The sequence below is a fragment of the Callospermophilus lateralis genome, chromosome X, assembly GCF_048772815.1.
Source record: "Callospermophilus lateralis isolate mCalLat2 chromosome X, mCalLat2.hap1, whole genome shotgun sequence".
In the NCBI taxonomy this organism is placed as follows: domain Eukaryota; kingdom Metazoa; phylum Chordata; class Mammalia; order Rodentia; family Sciuridae; genus Callospermophilus; species Callospermophilus lateralis.
Genome location: NC_135325.1, coordinates 113,830,984 through 113,853,345, shown reverse-complemented (window position 1 = coordinate 113,853,345; position 22,362 = coordinate 113,830,984). Strand labels below are relative to the sequence as shown.

The 22,362-nt window shown below is 35.5% G+C and overlaps 1 protein-coding gene across 5 annotated transcripts in view; it reads left to right on the top strand.

Annotated features, from left to right (window-relative positions):
* Atp11c (ATPase phospholipid transporting 11C (ATP11C blood group)) overlaps window positions 1-22,362 on the top strand; it is a 190,687-nt gene that overhangs the window by 141,774 nt on the left and 26,551 nt on the right. For all 5 annotated transcript variants that reach the window (XM_077106638.1, XM_077106641.1, XM_077106640.1 and 2 more), the window contains 5 exons: window positions 4,346-4,520; window positions 8,875-8,977; window positions 10,342-10,487; window positions 16,933-16,992; window positions 21,822-21,949. In XM_077106638.1, coding sequence (XP_076962753.1) covers window positions 4,346-4,520; window positions 8,875-8,977; window positions 10,342-10,487; window positions 16,933-16,992; window positions 21,822-21,949 — 612 coding nt within the window. The remainder of the gene's footprint in view (window positions 1-4,345; window positions 4,521-8,874; window positions 8,978-10,341; window positions 10,488-16,932; window positions 16,993-21,821; window positions 21,950-22,362) is intronic.

The window sequence follows — 22,362 nt, the reverse complement described above, 5'->3', positions numbered from 1 at the left end:
TAACATAACGATCTCAGTTTCATTCATGTTGAAACAAATGACAGGATTCCATTCTTTATAGTAGTATTCCATGTCATATATGTCTCACAGTTTCTTTGTTCTTTCATCAGTTGGAAGACACTTAGATGTTTCCATTTCTTGGCTGTTAGGAATAGTGTTGCAATGAATAAGTGCAAATGTCTCTTTGTTATACATACTGATTTAATTTCTTTTGTATACATACCCAGTAGTGGGATTACTGGATCATGTGGCAGTTCTGTTTTTAATTTTTTAGAAATGTTAAAAATAGTTAAACTTCTAAATGCTTAGGGTCTGGGTATGTAATAAAATCAATCTCTATTACAGTTTCAATGCATTTTGAGGTCCCAGAGCTATTTCTGATGTGGACTCTTATGTCCCAGTATTCCAGAGGGAACCAAATACTTATTAACATGGATGCTTTGAGTCTGCTTTCAACTAATTACATACAAAGAACTTATAGAACCTCAGGGCAAGCCAATGATCGACAGTAATTCAATGCCCAGGAGTATATCATCTATACTTCATATTGACCTACTTTTGTCCTCATCTAACCTAATGACTTGACTTTATCTTGACCATAAGTAAACTTAATTCCTTTTCTGAAGTGCTACCAGATCACCTGCACTACATGCAGAGTACCTTAGACAATATTACTTTCCATTTCTTGAGCACACTTCATATTCTAGGAACAATATTAAGTGCTTTGTATGATTGTTTTCATTTAATCTTCATTAACCACCCAGTTAGGAAATCTTGTTTTCTTCATTTTATGGCTAGGGAAATGGGCTCAGCAATATGAACTGACTTGCTTATGATCATACCACTAATGAGGGATTGAGCAAGTCTGTCAGCTCCAGAGCCCATGCTTTTAACATCAATACTATATTTCTGTCCTCATCTTTCTTGTTTAACCAAACCTAAAAATTAATGGGCCATATTTTAAGGCTATGGATAATAGTAAAACAACTGTTTTTCTTCTGTTACTTAGGTGAGATTAAAAATACTTTTTATTAAATTACCTCTGAGAAATGTTTCCTTTCTTTAACCAAATGGTACTTACAAAGTCATCCCAAAGCCAGGTGCTATGGTGCATGCCTACAATCCCAGCAACTCAAGAGACTGAGGCAAGAGGATCATCCTCAGCAATTTAGCAAGGCCCTAAGCAAACACAGCAAGACCCTGTCTCAAAAAATAAAAAGGGCTGGGATGTGGCTCAAGGGTTAAGCTCCCCTTGGTTCAATTTCTAGTTAACCAAAAAGTAAAATAAAGTCAGTCCAAATTACATGTATTTTATTTGTCCATTTGTCTTATTTTGCCTGGACTGCCATAGCAATCCATAGACTAGGTGGCTTAAACAACAGAAATTTGTTTCTCACAGTTCTAGAGACTGAAAGACCAAGACCAGAGTACTTCAGAATGGTTGGGTTTTGGTGAGAGTAGTCTTCCTGGCTTGCAGATGTCTTCCTTCTCTTTGTATCCACATGTGGCATAGAGTATTAGTGTCTCTTCTTTGTAATACCATCATGGAATCCTCACTCTCATAAATTCACATGAACCCAGTTATATCTTATAATCCCCATCTTCTCATGCAATCACATTTGGAGTTAGGCTTCAACATAAGAATTTTGCTGGCACAATTCAATCCATAACAGGCATTATGAAGGCCCTACCATAGGTTATTACTTTGTCTAAACCTAATCATCTTTCAAAGACCCCCCCCATCTCCAAATACCATTACTTTGAGGATAAGGTTTCAATATATGAATTTTGAAAGGACATAGTTAGTCCATATCTCTGTTGAGCAACTGTTTGGTACTTTTGCGGGGGGGGGGGGTGTTTTATACTGGCAGTCAAACCCAGGGCACTTTACTGCTGAGATATATCCTCGGTCCTTTTTTTTTTTTTTTATTTTTGAGACATGGTCTTGCTAAATTGATGAGGGTAGGCTGAATTTGAGATCCTCCTGCCTTAGGCTCCTGAAACATTGGTATTACATGCAAGTGCCACCACGCCGGCTCTGTGGTGCTTTTGTAAAAGTCAGGCATTATGGAAAAATTAACGAATCATCACCATTTCAGCTTATTCCCTCTTTCTGGTTATCTGGGGTTTGGCATGGTCTTGCTCTTAGTTACATAGGCTTCATTTAGATCCAAAATTACCTTTGCTCCTTTACCCTTTCCAGTTCACAGAAATGCTTGGTGGCACACACCTGTAATCCCAGGGATTTAGGAAGCTGAGGCAGAAGGATAGCATATTCAAGACCACATCAGTTCACATCATCTCCCAAGCCTTATTCAGATTCCAATCATCACCACTAGTGCCCCACATCAGAGGACTGGCACTTTACACTTGGAATCTCTTAATCTCCTCTACCAGATGAGTGGTCCTTAAGTAAACTACAGTACACATCATAATCCTACTTTGAAACCTTTTAGTTGTTCTCCATTACTTAATTCAGTTCACACCAAAGCCCTCAAGAGACCTTTAATTCGCTTTCCCAGTGCATCCCAACATACATTTTCTCCCTTCAACTCTTTCTTCCCTGCCTTCAAGTTACAATTTAAATATCATACCTCACAAAGAACCCACTATTCTTTCCTGTGTGTATTTATTTTCCCAAGGATTGGGCATTGACTGTTTATTATCTGGTTATATATGTTCTCCCAGGTATGCTTTTGTCACTCCCAAGGAGATTTTCTATTCTCCAAGGAAAGACTAGCCAGTAATTCTTTATTCCTCCAGATAGCATACTTGGTGTTCACAAATATTCCTTGATTATTGAGCTGCTGTTTTCTGCCCAGTAAGACAGCTTTTGTTAAGTAAGCAAAGAGCACATGGTTGATGTCTGTTTAAATTATATTTACAGTATTATAAAGCCAGATAGAGATAAGTACAAATATAGTGTTAGCAGTATACAGCGAAGAAATATGGAAAGGGAATGATGGGGTGTATTTGGCTTTCACTACTCAAAGTAAGGTCCATAGAAAAGAAGCTCTGTTGTCACCAGGAAACTTGTTAGAAATGCAAATTTCAGACCTCAGCTCACTAAATCAGAATCTGTGTTTTAACAGGATTCCCAGATGATTTCCTTTGTACATTAAGCTTTTTGAGTAACATTAGACAATGGAATCTATAACTGAGATCTTGCTGTATCTACTGCTTCCACTGTAGTGATTCTCAAAGGGCACCCAATTCCCTGAGCAAAAACTGAATAACCACTGTTTTGTTCCTGTATTGCAAGAAAAAAAAAAAGTCTAATTGGTAGGATTTTCTCAGTTGTAAATTTCCCCCATGTAGTTTTCTTTTTTTCCTTTCTTCCTTTCTTTCTTTCTGGAACCCATGGATGCTTTACTACAGAGCCACATCCCGAGCCCTTTTTATTTTTCATTTTGGGACAGGATCTTGCTAAGTTGCTGAGGCTGGCATCAAACCTAAATCCTCCTGCTGCAGCCTCCCATATAGCTATATGTATGCACCATCAAACCCAGCCCCCATTTGTTTTCTTAAAAACTTGACACCTTGTTACATTTGTTTTTCTTGGCACTTAGAATACCTCTTAGTCTTGGTCATACATGAGAGCAAACTAGGGAGCTTTTAAAACATAATCAAGCCCCAACCAAAATATTCTCATTTATTTGGTCTAAGGATGGGCCTCAGGTTTGGGCAACTTTTTAAAGTTACACAAATGATTCTAATGGGAAGGCTAGGATTGAGAACTCCTGGTAGTAAAACATGATACTTATTTAAGAAATATTTTATATTATTACATTCTTTAATGAGAATCATGTCTTTTAGATGCTCTGTCATATTTGAGAAGCCATGTTTTATGCATAGGTTTTGTCATTCAGATAAAGATATTAGAGAGAAGTCTTTTATGATTTCTTTACCCTAAAGCCATTTTGTTTTTTCTCATTCTTTAAGGAGTATCGAATTCACTGATAATTTGTATTCATGTCAGAACTAATGTTATTTTATACTTGTTCAATTCATCTATAATTCCCAAAATTTATCTTGAATTTCTTAAACAGAGGCAGATTGTGAAACCTCCTTTATTTTGTACTTTTTAGAACTTATAGTCAATTATATGAGCAACTTAGGTCTCTGAGGTGTTACTTAAAGTCACTGTTGTGCTATTATTAGAGGCAACTTAGGTCTCTGAGGTGTTACTTAAAGTCACTGTTGTGCTATTATTAGAGGCAATTGCTTCTTTGAAATGAATACGTCAAGTAACCAGATTGATGACTCATCTTCTATAGTTAAAAAATCAGTACCCTAAATGCAAAGGTATGATAATTTCAAAAACAACATTGTTTTTCTTTTTCAGAGCATGGACAGAACATCAAGAATATGGATTAATCATCGATGGCTCCACATTGTCACTCATACTAAATTCTAGTCAGGACTCTAGTTCAAATAATTACAAAAGCATTTTCCTACAAATTTGTATGAAGTGCACTGCAGTGCTTTGCTGCCGGATGGCACCATTACAGAAAGCCCAGGTAACTGTGGATATTAATATTCTATTCTGGGTTTCTCTATACACATATGTGCAAATGTTTGATCTACTTTTAATTTGCTTCTAATTAAACAAATTAATGAGAAATTTATTTTTTAAATCATTTCACTGTTATCATCTAGTTTTTTCAACCTTAACTTTTTCCTTTTGGGGTCAAAATCAAGAAAGATTCTTTCCCCCAAATTGAGTTAAACTTTGCTGGACTTCTATGTTGCCTCCATTCCACTGCTCCTTGCTCTCCCCTATGACATTAGCCTCATGCATCCTGTTTCTTTTGCTCTTTTTTGGTTCCAGGGGCACTCAACCACTGAGCCATATCCCCAGTCATTTTTTAAAATTTTTTTTATTTTGAGACAGGGTCTCACTGAGTTGCTTAGGGCCTCACTGAGTTACTGAGGCTGGCTTTAAACTTAGGATCTTCCTGCTTCAGCCTTCCTAGCTGTTGAGATCACAGGCATGCGCCCAGCTTCTTTTGCTTTTAATACTCTACTGACTTGCTTGCTGGCAAACCTGACCCAATTTCGTGTGCTGTATTCATTCTCTTCCTCATTTCTTTACTGCATTTGATACTATCAGTTATATCCTCCTCAAAATTCTCCTTCCTTGATTTGTGTGATGGTCCGTAGTCCTGACATTTTCTTCCCTCTTTGGACATCTAGTTTCCTTTGTAGTTTGCTTTGTTGTCTATATTCTCCCTGATTATCAATTGCTTCTAATAAATTCTCCTTTGCTTTTTACTTTATGAACTCTTTTTCTGGATTAGCACTTCTCTGACTCCCCTTGACGTTTTGCTGGCCCTGAGTTTTTCTTGATTTTAATCTATTTCTAGCTAGACAGCCCCATATGGATTTCCTACCATCACATTAAATTCTAGCATCTAGAATTTAGACAGATCTTATGATATTCTTCTTCAGACCAGTTTGTTTTTTACCTTTCCTGTTACCGGTGCCATTTTTCTTTTGCTCCCTAAGTCTCAAAACTACCTTTGATCTTATCTTCTCCCTCTATATAGATGCCATGTTCTGTTGATTCTACCTGCTTTTTGTCTTAGTTCTACTTTTCGTGCCATCTTTTGAAACCATTTACTGACAGCTTAGTTCAAACCCTCAAAAGTTTACACATAGACTATTTGATTTTGTGTCCTCACTGGTCTCTTTTGCTTTCACCTTCTTCCTTCAATCTTTCCCTCTATACTCCTATCATGCCCTTTTTTCAGACACTTTTAATGTCTGTAGTCCAGACCTTTGGGATTCTACTTTATTTCTTCCATCTGCTTACCAAACCCGTCTTCTTGGAGATGTATCTTTTTCACTCTTAGAATTCTCTACAGCCCAATCATCAATTTTCTTGGCATCTTTTATTTCTTTTTTTATTTATATTTTTTATTCTGATTTGTTATATATGACAGCAGAATGCATTACACTTCTTATTACACATATAGAGCACAATTTTTCATATCTCCAGTTGTACACAAAGTAGAGTCGCACCATTCGTGTCTTCATACATGTACCTAGGGTAACAATGTTCATCTCATTCCAGTCTTTCCTACCCCCATGCCCCCTTCCTTCTCTTCTCTCCCATTTGCCCTATCTGGAGTTCATCTAATCCTCCCATGCTCCCCCTCCCAACCCCACTATGAATCAGCCTCCTTTTGTCAGAAAAAACATTCAGCATTTGATTTATTGGGATTGGCTAACTTCACTTAGCATTGTCTTCTCCAACTTCAGCATCTTTTATTTCTGTGACTAAGTTCATTGTTCTTCCCGGTTTCTAGACTTGGAAACTTGAAATCTGTGTGAATTTCTCCCAGGCTTTACTCTTTTCTTTTTTTAAAGAGTGAGAGAGAGAGAATTTTTTTAGTATTTATTTTTTAGTTTTTTCGGCGGACACAACATCTTTGTTTGTATGTGGTACTGAGGATCGAACCCGGGCCGCAGGCATGCCAGGCAAGTGCACTACCACTTGAGCCATATCCCCAGCCCAGGCTTTACTCTTTCATATGGTGTCAGTTACCAAATTTTCACTTTCTAGTACATTCTCTTTTCCTTCTATTCCTTCCTTTCCATTACCTTCCAAGGCCAGACCTTTAATAGCTCATTAAACTCTACCTATAACTAGTCACCTAACATCTCTCTTTGCCCATAGTCTTTCTTTCCTTCACTTCCTCCTGTACCCTGCTGCTACTTTCATAATATCACTCCCAGTTGATCTGGCTCCATATACATCTGTCCATATTCTCTATATGAAAACTTATTGATCTATCTGGTCATACCAGATCAATTTTCTGGGAATATACTATATTTATCTGGCTGTTTGCCTTTGGGTATGACATTCCTTTACTCTGCAATGCTTCCTTCTTCCCATCCATGTAAATCTTATTAATACTTCATGATTTAAACCACTCTGTAAAACAGTGCTCAATCATTTTGGCATATAGGGTCCTCTCCATTTTGATATGATAGGCCTTCTTATGTGAACAACTTTAGTGACAATGTCATGTATTCTTGCACAGATAGTATATTTCATTATTTAAATTTTATTTATCTGGTTGCCTAGTACTTATATTCATGAACAGATCTCTACTTCTTAAATTCTTCTTAAAGTATGTGACCAGGCCTTGTATCTTTTTTGGATCATAGTTTATTGCTTTGAAAAATGTATTATTACATGCCATTATAGTTGATGGATAAATAGACTTTTGGTGAAATTATTTTTTTGTGAAAGCTATCATAGAGATTTGAAGAGAATCTCTTAATCTGGGTGACCTGGGAATCAGTGAAAAACTCTATGTGTACTTAACTAAATCCTCCCTGATTTTATAGTTCATGACCACATATCCTTTTATCTTTCCATGAAGACAGATTTTAGTCTTTTAATCTAATCTATATTCTCATGCAAAGACTGTCATCCTTTATAATTTTATTGCCCTTTTGGAGACCTTCCCTGGCTGCAGTTTTTAATCCCTGAGGTGCAAATCATTGCTGTGCGTAGTGTAAAAGGTACAATGAGTTAACCATTATTGTAGCCCATCAAAAATAAATTTAGTTTGGGTTTTGAAAGTTTGTCCTTGACACTTTTACTTACAGATTATTTCTAATAGTCTTTCAAAAAGTTTTTAAGAAGAACCATAGTGAGGCAAGGGGTTAGGAGAAAGTTGGCGTTTTAGGTAACATAATTTTTGTGCTAAATGGAGTTGAGTATATGGGTGGGGCAGGTTGTGCTATTCAATGCTACTAAAACCTGACTGGATCTTCTTTAAAAGACTGTGGGGTGTCTTAGCCTCATGTAAATTATTTATAATCATGTCAGTTATGTTGAAATGGATTTTATTTATGTTAGCTAGTCAGAACAATTGTGAATGAAGAATTTTTGTAAAGCATTTTTTCGTTACTGAATTATTTAAGCATTTTTAAGGCTGGTAACTTCCAAGGAGTTTTGTGAATTGACTTAATGAGTAGAGATTAAAACCTAAGAGGCGTAGTGCAGCTGCTTACCCAGTACACTTTCCACAAGTAACAACAGGAGAAGGTTTTGGAGCAGCCCAGAGCAGAAATGTTTTAACACCAGGGATGAACATTTTATTCAGCACCATCCATGAAAGCAACACTGAGCTACACAGTATTATTTTCACAGCTAGAAGATATACACAGGGAATAGTGACGACTGTACTGTATATCTTGGGCACCTTTCTGCAAATCTCACCTCCTTTAAGATGCCCCTTTTAAAATGTAACTACCTATAGGGAGAGGGCAAACCAGTGGAAGATTTTAGTAAAGTTTAGTTGGCAGCTAGATGGGTACAAGAATTTTATACAAATTCCTGGGAATAAGTGTTAGGATGCTACTAGGGGAGATAGGAGTGTCACCAGGAAGGAGAGAGTAAGACATAACCATACTATTGTTCTCTGACTTTCCACTTTTGTTCTGCTGGCCCTATATAAATTACTCTAAATTAGCTTTCTGACCTAATGATCTGAAAAGACATATGGATAATGGTAAAAGAGGGAAACACGTTTACCTCTAATCTGCATAGAAGGCAAAAGTTTCTGAGAGTCCATGTATGCACAGAACCAAAAATCAGGTGGGTGCCAGTGTTACGTTTTGAATCACTATGTTCTGCATGTGAGAATTCAAAATGTGTGTTTGCATATGTCTGTGTGTGCGCGTGTGCGCAGGTGTGCACACCTGCACACACACACACACACACACACACACACACAAAACCTTTCTGTTAGCAAAGCCTCCATTTGCAAGTGTGAATTAAGCATAAAACCCCTAATATATTCCATTCTAACATTCTGCTTTGATCTTTTCTATGTCTCTTTTGAAATTGTTTAGATTGTCAGAATGGTGAAGAATTTAAAAGGCAGCCCAATAACACTGTCAATTGGTGATGGTGCCAATGATGTTAGCATGATCTTGGAATCCCATGTGGGAATAGGTAAGAAACATCTAATGAGATGGTATCAGTATTGCTTTTAGGTACAATTTTCTTACATTCTAGAAAGATTGTTTTAGTTATTCATCTTGAATTTGAGAATGATAATCATTAATAGAATAAAGGGCCTCATCTGATCAAGGTCCCACCTCTTGTGGGAAGGTGGCAAAGCAAAGTTAGAGGATATTTTTATGTTAGCCAAGTAAATTGAATTTCCCAAACCTACTTGCAATACAGTTGATTGTTTAGCTCTCATTTTGACAGTATGAATGAAATTTTATTGATTTCCTGCCCCTGACAAGACTGCCTATTTATGTTGCTGCACTATATCTTCTGAGATTATTGACTTTTGGAGGCTAAGAAATTATCATTGTTTGGCTCATATTTTGTATAGTAGTATTTATGGGTGGTTTGGGTTATAGTGTTGAATTTATATGTCGACATGTAACAACAGCTTTTCTACCCACCTGTACCATTTTTTTCCTTGTCAGGTTGCTCTTAGGCAATGCACCTAACACCCTGGCCTTTTTTATTTTTTGGCAACAGGTTTGAGGTACATGTGTAATTAATATCTTAGGAATTGCTGTACTGCAGTTTAGTTTCCCAAATTCTTCTTCCCATTTGGAAGTAGACATGCTTAGTATGGAACTCTTAAGTTCTGTTCATTGATTATCCAATATAGAAATTGTCTAAAGGGGCTGGGGATGTGGCTCAAGCGGTAGCGCACTCACCTGGCATGTGCGGGGCACTGGGTTTGATCCTCAGCCCCACATAAAAAAGATGTTGTGTCCACTTTTTTTTTTTTTTTTTTTTTTTTTTTTTTGGTGATGCTGGGGATTAAACCCAGGGCCTTGTGCATGCAAGGCAAGCACTCTACCAAGTGCGCTATATCCCCAGCCTATCTAAAAGTTCTTGAGGTTTTATAGACTTCTTTAGTAGCTTGTCAGTATTTCATGAAGAATTTTATCTTCTAATTGAGCATCTAAACCACACTACAAAATCCAAGTCTTTGAGTTGCCTTAATATATAGCACCTAGTTTAATGTCATGCACAATCAAGCACTTACTGAGTGCCTTAAAAATAATTTTCAGGTGGACTTTTTTCTTTCAGATAATTTTTGGCCTTGCAAAAATTGAAATAATGATTCTTTTTGTTTCATGCTGTGTTACAAATTGATAGTTTCCAATTAAGTTTAGTGATAATTTTATTTGGTAACTCTCAGTATCACAGTTAAAGGAAGCCCTTTTTAGTTAAAAAAGCAAAGATAAACTATACAATTGATCTGTAACATTTCAACAATTAGAAAATGTGAAAATAGATCACAGGATTGCTTATTCTATGAAATACACTATATATTCTCTTTTTAGGTATTAAAGGCAAAGAAGGCCGCCAAGCAGCCCGGAACAGTGATTATTCTGTACCCAAGTTTAAACATTTAAAGAAACTATTACTGGCTCACGGACATCTATACTATGTGAGAATAGCACATCTTGTACAGTATTTCTTCTATAAGGTATGTGATAAAGTATTTGTAATTTAATAATTGTTTAATCCAGCATGGGCTTAGCTTAGTCATGGTTTTGTTCCCCCATTTTTATGTTTCTTTTGCTTTTCTGATACTAAAATTTGTACACAGTGAAGCAAAGGTTGTCTATTTAACGAATCCAAAACAAGATATTCCATTAGATGTTAAGAGATTTGAAATTAATTTTTTAAATTATTTTTATTGGCAAATTAATTATAATAAAGTTTACCCATTAAATGTATATAGTTTTGACAAATGAATACATCCATGCAACTATTACCCCAATAAAAAAATAGACATTCCCATTTCCCCCAAAAGTTCTCATGTGCTCTCTCCCAGTGTCCTCTATCCCTCCCCCAACAAGTAAAATGACTTATATTACTATACCATACATATTAATATGTATGATATAGAACCTGTAGATATAGATGTAAAATATAATATCTAATAATATTAATAATATTATGCACACTAGTTTTGCCTCTGGGGCTTGATATAATTGGAGTATTTGTATATTTTTGTGTCTGGCCTGTTTTACTTAATGTGTTTTTGAGCTTCATGTATTATAGTTAGTTCCCTTTTATGCTGAGTAGTATTTCACACTATACTTTTTAATAGCAGAATCCTCATGTGAAATTACACACATAAAGCAGACTGAAGCAGGACTACATTGAATGAAGGAGGTAGGGCCAGGACAATTCCTTATTCAGCTCCCCTGTCCTGTCCTAAAGATTCCTCAGAATATAGAATCAATGAATTTAATTTAAGTCACTTATTTTATGCATAACGAACTTGGCATGCATGAAGATGAAACAGTTCAAGTAAGCAAATAATTGTCATTTATATGGACCAGAATTTGATGTCCTGTTCTGTGTTCTATGCAATAGGATTTTAATTTTTTTACCTTTTTTTAAAATAATTTTCGACTCTTAAAAAGTTGCAAAACAAGATACTCACGTATTCTGCCCAGCTTTGTCATCTGTTATTGCTTTAGTCAAACCCACAACAGTTAACAAAATCAATAATTTGATTTAATTAGCACATAATTATTAGCAAGTCTATATACTGTAATCAGTTTCCATTAATGTCCTTTTTGTAATCTAATTCTTTTCAGGATCACCCTTTCATTGAAGCTATTATGTCTCCTTAAGCTTCTGTAATTTAGAGCAGTTCCTGTCTTTGTCTTTATGATTTTAACATTTTTGAAAAGTACCAGCCATTTAATTTAGTTTGTAGACTGTCTCTCTACTTGGACTTGTTTAACATCTGCTTATTATTAAATTCAGGTTATACATTTTTGGTATAACCTCTACAGAAGTTGGGCTGGGGTTGTGGCTCAGTGGTAGAGCACTTGCCTAGCATGTGTGAGACATTGGGTTTAATTCTCAGCACCATATATAAATAAAGTCCATTGACAGGTAAAGAAAAATTTTTTAAAAAACACTACAAAATCTATTATGACCTTGTTGTTACATTTTATTACAAGACACATGTTGTCAATATGTCTCCTTACTGTTGATGTTAAGTTTGATAACTTGATTCAAATAATGTTTTGGAAGGTTTCAAGATCCCTCAACCTTGCTTTGTAAAATGTCATTTAAAAATATGATTCTGCTACTAAATCAACTATTTTATTCTATGAATTAAATTTCATTCTCATCATTTGATTTGTTACTCAAATTGATTCATATTTGACCATTGGGAGCACTGTGGTCCTTCCAGCATAGCCTCATAATTTTTTGAAGATGTCTTTGTTTTCTAGTTCTACATACTATTCCAGGTTCATCTTGTATTTTTCCTGCCCCAGCCCTGGATTCAGACTTTTCTTCAGGGAACACTGGTTTTTTTTATTTGCAAATAGTATTTAGAAAGTTAAATTTCAGTGCTAGTTATATTCATTACTACTGAGCTAAACTTGGTTTTATGCCTTCTCAGTGAATAGAACTAGGAAATACATAGAAACAAAAATAACTATTTATATCTGTGTATATATGTGTGTGTACATATGCTATATGTTGGACCAGAATCAAAAGTACCAATATGAATCAGTGTATGAATTCAATTCATACTAATACCTTTGATACCAGAACCACAGAGTTCATTCTAGATATTCTCCCTCTCCCCACCGCCCTTCTCCTCCCCTACCTCCATCCTTTTTTTGCTTTTTACTTTGAGACAAGATGTCACTAATTTTCTGCAGCTGGCCTCAAACTTGCAATCCTCCTGTCTCAACCTCCTGAGTTGCTGGGATTATAGGCATGTGCACCACACCCAGCAGTTTCTCACCTTTTAAACAGCATCTCCCCAGCCCACCTGACCCCCATCCCCTAGGAACCACCATTCTACTCTCTGCATTTTTAGGTTCTACATGTAAGTGAGATCATGCAGTATTTTCTTTTACTTGTATCTGATTTTTTTTTTCACTTGACATAATGTCCTCTGGGTTCTCCATGTTGTCATGCATGTTGGTGCATTTCTTTTTAGCCTTAAAATATGTATATCAAAATACTATTTAGAAAATAGTTTCTTTTTTGAACATTTACACATTGTTAGTGGGATTGTAAATTAGTACAAACACCTTGAAAATCTTTATGGAGATTCCTCAATAGACTGAGAATGGACCCAGTATAAGACCCACTTACTCTACTCTTTGGTATTTATCCAAAAGAACTAAGATCAGCATACTATAGTGACACAGTCACACAGTGTTCATAGCAGCACAATTCACAATAGCCAAGTTATGGAATCAGCCGGTGCTTGTCAGCAGATGAATGGATAAAGAAAATGTGGTAAATATACATAATGGAGTTTTTCTCAGCAAAAAGAAAAATGAAATTATGTCACTTGCAAAAAAACTGGATAGAACTGGAGAACATTATGCTAAGTGAAATAAGCCAGACTCAGAAAGTCAAGAGTTGTTTGTTTTCTCTCATATATAGAAGCCAGAAAGAAAAGGAGGAAAGAAAGGGATTTCATGAAAATAGAAGGGAGACCAGTAGGCAGAGGGTGGGGATTAAGAAAGGGAGGAGAGAAAAGAAAGGGGAAGAACTAGGAAATGAAGTTAACCAAGTTATGCTATATGCATGTGCAAATATTTTACAATGAAGCCTGCTATTATATAAAATTATAATTCATCCATAAAAAATTAAAAATAAAGCTTCCCCTTTTTTTTCTTTTCTACCACTACAGTGTGGTTAGTTTATTTCCATTACAATCAAGTTCATTGTTAATAGGAATTTGTTGTTCATTTCTTTCTTTTCTTTTCTTTCTTTTTTTTTTTTTTTTTAAGATGGGTCAGACCGAGTTTCCCAGGCTGGCCTCAAACATAATTTAGCATATGTGGAAAGTGGGGCTTAGTGTATATCTACCATAGATTTATTTAAGTCTAGGACTCCTTCTACATCATAGTTAGGATGTATTGGGCCTTGCACTCAATAATTAATAGCCTCACATTATTTTCTCTTAACCTCCCCCTAGTAGGAGGCCCTGTTACAATTTGTCATACAGATCTGCCTAGTAATCTGATCCTATTCCAGAAAATTGGTTTGCCTCTAGGATTTTGGCTTGCAATTCAAACAACTGCCACCAGATGGAAGGAATGCTCTGTTAAGGGTAATAAAACAAGAATCAGCTTGGCAAATGTTGGCCAGTGATCAGAAATTGACACCTCCCTGTTGCCAACATAGGGGATTGATGATTATTTTTGTAGATAATGCCCTCTGCCTTCATTTGTATTTGTATGTCCATTATCATCTTGGTTACTGACAGCACTGTTTATTTTATATTGCAGTCTTTTATCCCAAGGGGTTTCTAATATTTTCAACTCTCTTTGGTGAAATCAGATATTTACTTTCTCTTTTCCTATTACATCTTCAAATTGTCCTGGTGTATCCTAGAGTACTTCAATAATAGGTCTTCCTGCCTTCTGTTTTCCCATTAAATTCTCACATAATTCAACCAAAGTTTAGAAAATTCTACTCTTCATCTTGTCCCTCAGAAACTTTACTTTTGTTTTGTGTTAGTCTGTCTTTTAAGGCACTCCCCCATCTGACCCTTTCTTACCATTTATACTTAAAATACATACTGTCTTGCCGTTTCTTGCCATCTGTGTATCTTTTAAAATATTTATTTTTTAGTTGTAGTTGGACACAATACCTTTATTTTATGTATTTTTACGTGGTGCTAGTGCTAAGGATCGAACCCAGGGCCTTGCATATGCTAAGCGAGTGCTCTACCGCAGAGCTATAACCCCAGCCCTCTATATATCTTATTTATCTTTAAGACCTAGTTCAAATTCTAACTTCTTTATTCTATCCGTCAACAAATATATTTTGAATGTATTTCTATGTGCCAAACACTGTTTTAGGCCCTGGGAATTCACCATGGAGTAAGACAGGCAATGTCCCTATTCTCATGGAGTTTACATTCTGGTGGGGGAGGCAGAATCCTTCTTCTCATGAAGACCCCCACCCCCACCCCTGCCGATCCCCACTCAACTTTAATTCATCCAAACTCAGATAACTTTAAATGTTCATAAAGTATGACTCTGGAAATGCTGCTGGCAGTATTTTGCATTGTGTTAGAACTGATACATACTAATGAGTATTGCTTTTCCAGATGATGACATTGTGGGCTATGACATTTATTCTCATGCTGCAGGGATGATACAAAACATGTAGATCATGTTTCTTTAGGTATATCCTCTAGAACCTGTAGTACATTTATCTAAATCACCTCATTGTGGCAGAAGCTTATTCATTGAGGATGCATTTCATCTTTCAAAACAGCCTCAAGTCTCCCAGAGCTAATCTGGTGAATTAACTACTGATAATATGTACCAGAAGAAAGGGCACTGATTTTCTGACATGGTTCAAAAATGCCTCTTCAGCCAGGTGCAGTGGTGCATGCCTATAATCCCAGAGGCTTGGGAAGCTGAGGCAGGAGGATCTCAAGTTCAAAACTAGCCTCAGCAAAAGCAAGGCACTAAGCAACTCAGTGAGATCTTGTCTCTAAATAAAATACAAAATAGGGCTAGGGATGTGGCTCAGTGGTCAATTGCCTTTGCCTGTGACTTCCAATCCCCAGTATTCCCCACAAGAAAAAGGCTCTTAAAAGTGCTTCCCAAAGAAGAAGTTCAGAGATGTGGTGAACTAGTGACAGTAGCACATAAATAAGTTTACTGCCTACTTTGAAAGATAGCAGTCATTTGAAAATGCTAGTTCTGGAGCTTTTGCCCAAAGACATTAATTCCAGTATTTTATAGTCATACTTGGTATCTTTTAATTGCCTTATAAATTCCCAGTGTGCATCTGTATGTTTTAATTCTTCCAGTTAAATGATAAGTCCCTTAGGAGAGAAAAGTTTACTTTTTAAAAAATATTTTTTTAGTTGTTGATGGACCTTTATTCTATTTATTTATATGTGGTGCTGAGAATCGAACCCAGTGCCTCACACATGCTAAGTAAGCGCTCTGCCACTGAGCCACAACCCAAGCCCAAGAAGTTTACTTTTTTTGATATCACCAACAGCACCATCTTTGCATTTAGTAGGTTCTCAACAATCCTATGTCAATTGATGAGGGAGTAATAGGGGCAGGGTAAAGCATTAGTTGATAACTGTTAGTGTCAATATAATCTACAACAATTTCTTAACTATTTATTGGTATTAACTTTAAAATATACATGTATTATTATATAAGTCTGGTGATTCTTAAATTGGTATTTGGGTATAGTATCATTAAGTGTTCATATTGGATGAGCTCATTTCTTCCTTGGAAGAAGACTAGGAAGAGATTCTCATAAAGTAAGTTTGATGGGGGACAGACGTTTGTCTTAATCTGACTTCATCATTTGTTTTGGTTTCCTAGGGCTGGGGGTTTAGCTCAGTGGTAGAGTACTTACCTCCCATGTACAAGGCCCTGGGTTCAGTCCCCAGTACCACCCAAAAAAGTTTTTAGTTTCTTTACATCACTGACAAACTTCAAAGGTGTAAGGTTTTATATGATGAAAGCCTGTAACATTTCAGAACCACTGGAACACATTTTATACATTGATACAAAGGAAAAAAAAATCAAAATACTTTTTTTTGCTAGAGAAATATAGTAGTAGTTGGGTTTATTCCAATAAATCAAAATGCTCTTTTAAAATGCTTTTTTCAACTCTGACAGGATGTACCAAATATCTTTTATAAAAAATACTGCAATGATGCAGCCACATCAGTGGATTGTCTTTGGTCTACTTAGATTACCTAATAGCTTAGATTTCCACAGGAGTTGATATTTAGCTCCCTCCTCATTAACTGAGCTTGTAGGTTCATTCATTTGACATTAGAAGGATTTGAGAATAACTATAGACCATTGGGGTGCAGTTTCCTGCTTTTATATAGAAAGTTGGTCAAATGATAATATTAACCCTTGTTTTAATTTTTTTTCCAGAACCTTTGTTTCATTTTGCCACAGTTTTTGTACCAGTTCTTCTGTGGATTCTCACAACAGGTTTGTGTCTTGTGTTGTTTATTATAATATAGTTTACATTTGCTGTTAGTATGTTACCTTTTAGGTATTAGATTAGAAGCATTAGAGAGGTGTGTCCAAAGTAAAAAGATTTCTTTTTGAATTCAAAAGTTGATCCCCTTGACCTGGTTTTATACTAACAAATACATTTTGCTAATTTTCTTTTTTTCTTTTTTTACTATTTAAATCAGTGTTATTGGAGGTATTTATTATGGGTACAACTGTAAAATATTCCCACTTTAGTGCATTTTTCCTTGATTGTTGAGAATGTATTGACGTATATACCATGAAAAGGTTTCCCTATTTCTTTCTCTAGTCCTCCTACCCAAATACCTTGGATTTACATTCTTTCACTATAGACTTATATTCTAGAATTTCATATGAATGGATTCTTTTTTAAAAAAAAATATTTTTTTAGTTATGGATGGACAGAATGTTTATTTTTATGTGGTGCTGAGGTTTGAACTCAGTGCCTCACGTGTGCTAGGCAAGTGCTCTACCACTGAGTTAAAACCCCAGCCCCATAATGGATTCTTACAATCTTCAGTGTCTGACTTCTTTTGCTCAACCTGTATTTATACTCTTTCATGTTATTGTGTGAATTGTTGCTGAGAAGTACTCTACTGGATTGACATACCATATTTCATTTCACCTGTTCTATGACATTTGGGTTTTTCTTTTTATCTGTTCTTATTAGTTATACATGATAGTAGAATATATTCTGACATTATACATATATGGAGTATAACATCTCATTCTTCTGGTTGTACATGGTGTAGAATTACATTGGTCATGTAATAATTTATGCACATAGGATAATAGTGTGCAATTCCTTCTATTATCTTTCCTATTTGTATTCCCCCTCCCTTTCATTCCCCTTTGTCTAATCCAGAGTACTTCTCTTCTTCCCTTATCCACCCCCGCTTATTGTGAGTTAGCATCTGCATATCATCTGATGTTTGGTTTTGGGGGATTGTCTTATTTCACTTAGCATGATATTCTCCAGTTCTGTACATTTATTGGCAAATGCCATAATCTCATTCTTTTTTGTGGCTGAATAATATTCCATTGTGTATATATACCACAGTTTCTTTATCTATTCATCTGTTGAAGGGCACCTTGGTTGCTTCCATAGTTTAGCTGTTGTGAATTGAGCTGCTATAAACACTGATGTGGCTGCGTCATTGCAGTATTTTTTATAAAAGATATTTGATACATCCTGTCAGAGTTGAAAAAAGCATTTTAAAAGAGCATTTTGATTTATTGGAATAACTATATTGCTCTTGTAAAAAAAGTATTTTTTCCTTTGTATTAATGTATAAAATGTGTTCCAGTGGTTCTGAAATGTTACAGGCTTTCATCATATAAAACCTTACACCTTTGCAGTTTCTCAGGTTGGTTTTATTTAATAGAAGATCATTGATTTTGAAGCTGGTATGAAAGCTGTGATTCTTATATAAAGCCTTAAATTACTGAAATCAACTGTAAATGTTTTTCCCTCTTGTTTTCTGAACAGTTATTACATAAAAATATATGCTACATATTACTTGGACACATAAGTGGTGGGGTGGAAAGGCACGTTTGTTTTAATAACTGAAATGGATTTTACATTGCTTCCAGTGGCAGTATAGCCAAATACAGGGATTTTTTAACTCCAAAATTTGTGCACTTCAATGATTTTTCCATGCTGGTTACCATTTTTTCATGGGTATTAAAGACTGAGTTTCTAAATTTCAAAAGCAAGCTTCCTTTCTTTTTTTTTGGGGGGGGGGTTGCTCACAGTAAAAGTAATGTTTTTCTTATTCATTGGCAGTATTTTTAAGAGAATGCATCCCTGGTATGCTGTCTGTGACATCAGTGCCATGTCATTAGCATGGTAGTACCAATAAAGTAGATCATGTTATAAACTAAGCATCTTTCAGTTGTAGGAAGTGCTGTAAGCCTTCTTATAGTAAAAACTAATATAATTAGTTAAGATAGTTTTACAAATTCTTTAATTTGCTTTTCTTGAATGTTCATATTTCTATTGATCAAAATACTGCTAATTGCTGCTCACTTCCTTAGATGGGTGCAGGTATTAAAAAATATTTCAAATTTCCTTTCTTAACTACTTTTAGCAGACTTAAAATTTGTTTGATCTTGTGGGGTTTTTTGTTGTTGTTGTTTGTTTTATTTTGAAAGGGGTCTTGTTTTATTACCTTTTTAAAACATGCTTACCAAGTACAAGTTGTATGAAGAAAGAAAGAACTATTAATTAAAGTCAACTGAAATTCAGACCCTGGATTGTCTTTGGTCTGCTTAGATTACCTAATAGCTTAGATTTCCACAGGAGTTGATATTTAGCTCCCTCCTCATTCACTGAGCTTGTGGGTTCATTTATTTGACAAATATTTCTTGAATCCCTGCTTTGTGCTAGCTAAGTGCTGAGGATATAGCAGTGATTAGAGAAAAAACTCCCTTATCTTCATGGAAATTGCAGTGTAGTAATGGAGGAAAGATGTAACAATCTAATATATGATGTGGAATATTGATAAGTGCTGATAGAAAGCATAATAAAGGGATAGTGTGCAACTAGGGGAAAGGATTGCTGCTTTATAGAAGATCATCTGGAAAGTTGTCTATAAGGAGGTAGCATTTGGATAGAGATCCGAGCAGCTGAGGGGAGGAACTGTGCAGATGTCTTTGAGGAAAAGTGTACAGGTAAAAGGAAGGTCTGAGGAGGTGACATGAAGTGTGAAATCATTATTTTTTATTTTGGCCTTGTGTTAGTGCTGAAAAAAGCACCCTTTATTGTAAGTATCTTTGGACACTTACAAAGTATCTTTTGGACACATGGGTGGTCAGCTTTTTTCAATCCAGAGCCACATGAAATGTTCTCTGAAACTTGGAGAGCAGGCTATGAAGAATGTAGAAATGGGACCAGGTTTCATGTTCTTTAAGCAGAAGCCTCTCTTTCTTTAGAAAAACTAGGATAGTACTTGTCTTTTTTTTTTTTTTTCTTCCATGAAAAGGAAACATTTCTAACAGGTTTAACAAGAAACAGTATTATCAACTAAACCTGTTTGTTTTGGGGACATTCTGTCTCTTCTAATTACTGCATCTAAGAATTGCAATTATCTCTCATGTTACCTTAAAGCACCATAATAAAACAAAAGTAGATTGATGCTTCTTTTGTTTGAATGAAATGTAAGACTAAATTACCACCAGTCAATCTGAATTGTTGTTGTTTTCATTTACTCATTAGTGAAAATGGGTAGTTTCCAAAACAAATATAGTGTTTGTGCTCCAGACTAGTCCTCACACTTGATAAGTAATAGGAATGTAACATCTTTTATGTACTTTTTAATCCACTGGAATATTTTTGCTGAGCTTCAATTTTTGTTTATGGAATCTGAGAAGTACGTGGTCTACATAGTACCTGGTCTGCATACATATGGTCTATATAGAGCCATTTTTTTAAAAAATTTCATTGAGAATGTTGCACAGATTATCTCTTGGTTTTTCTCAATTGCAGGCCAGGGCTCCTTTGGGTTTGGTAGCTACTTGTGCATCCCCCATTCTGCCTCCCTGTCTTGAGCTCTTTGGTGGGTAGGGATGGATCATCTCTGTCCTGGTATTTGGTACTTAGTAGGCATTCAATAAGTGTTCTGAAGTCATCTCATGAATAAACTAAAGCTCTATTCGAGTTGTTGTCAACGTTTTTGAGTCAATCTCCATTTTAATAGTAATCGTATCTGTATTAATTAAAATACATAATTGTTGGGCTGGGGTTATGGCTCAGCGGTAGAGCGTTCACTTTGCATGCATGAGGTCCTGGGTTCAATCCTCAGCATCTCATAAAAATAAATAAGTGAAATAAAGATATTGTGTCCAACTATAACTAAAAAAATAAATATTAAAAAATAAATAATTGTATTTATTGGTGTCATGTTTAAATGCATTTCATTAATCAAACTACATTTATATGTGTGAAAAATACATATGAGATGGGTTGCTTTTTATTTAGGCCACAGAAAATAGTTATATGGCAATATCTAGCACTGTAGATATGGAACTCAATAAATACTCTCATAAGAATTTTCATAAAATACCTTACTTTTTTCAATAAAAGAAGATTTATAATATCAGATCAGTTCTTTACAAATGTGTCATAGCTCCCAGTTTGTACCCCTTCACCACTCATCCAGTATTTATTGAATGCTTCCTATATGCCAAGTTTTGTTTTGGGAGCTGAAGATTGTCAAAGCACACAGCCAAAGACCACCAGGAGCATATTTGTAATTGATCAAATTAGGTTTTATTATTCAGTGCAGGGAGGAAGAACACACACCAGAGGAACTATAGGGCTTCTCAGGAAGAGGGTGTTAGAAATGGTTTATTGTAGGATTCAACCTTATAAAATATTAACCAAAAAAAAAAAAAAACCTGTGACACAGGCCAGTGCTACTACCTGTATTTAGTTTCTCTAAGGATTTATTTAGTCTTTGCTGAAATAGCTACTGAATACCTGTAATTTTAGCAAATGAAAAATTATTAATGCCTAGTAGAAATAGAGCTTATAACATATAAACATTCTGAATCAGATCCTAATGAGGGGAAGATATCATATTAATACAACAAATCACAAAGTATTAGTTTAATTTTTTAATTACCAGTTAAGGACCTCATTTCCACAGTTTCCTTTGCTGTCCCAAAAATCATGAAAGGAAACTGTATTGTTTTTAGCTAGTGATTTTTTTCCAAAGTAATAAGTATGATCTTATAGATAATTGTTATAGTATGTTTCTTTTCTGTAATATTTGTCATTTCAGCCACTGTATGATGCTACTTATCTTACAATGTACAATATCTGCTTCACATCCCTGCCTATTCTGGCCTACAGTCTCCTGGAACAGCACATCAACATTGACACTCTGACCGCAGACCCGCGATTATATATGTAAGTTGAAGATATAGCTAAAACCCCCTCAGACTTTCTAAGTTGTGGATTTCATTCAATTTGCAGGTTGGATAGACAGAACTGTTCATGTGGTTTGATTACGTGGTTCTGTTTTGAATTCTAGTGATGAAACTAGATTGTTCAACAGGAAAACAACATATTTCCTATGTATAGGCCCTATGCTTGAGCGCATGTGAAGCATACTTTTAATCTGGAATCACTAATTCCTGTAGTTTGAGCCTATAATGTCATAGCATCCCCAGAGCCTTATAGAAAGACACAATATTTTAATTTTTACCTGCCCAAAGAAAAGCACACAAAGATTTTTGGTAGTTCAGAATACCAATTCCTACGTTTAGTAGATTGACCTGAGGTTATATTATCCTTTCTCTTATAAACTGCATATGAAATGT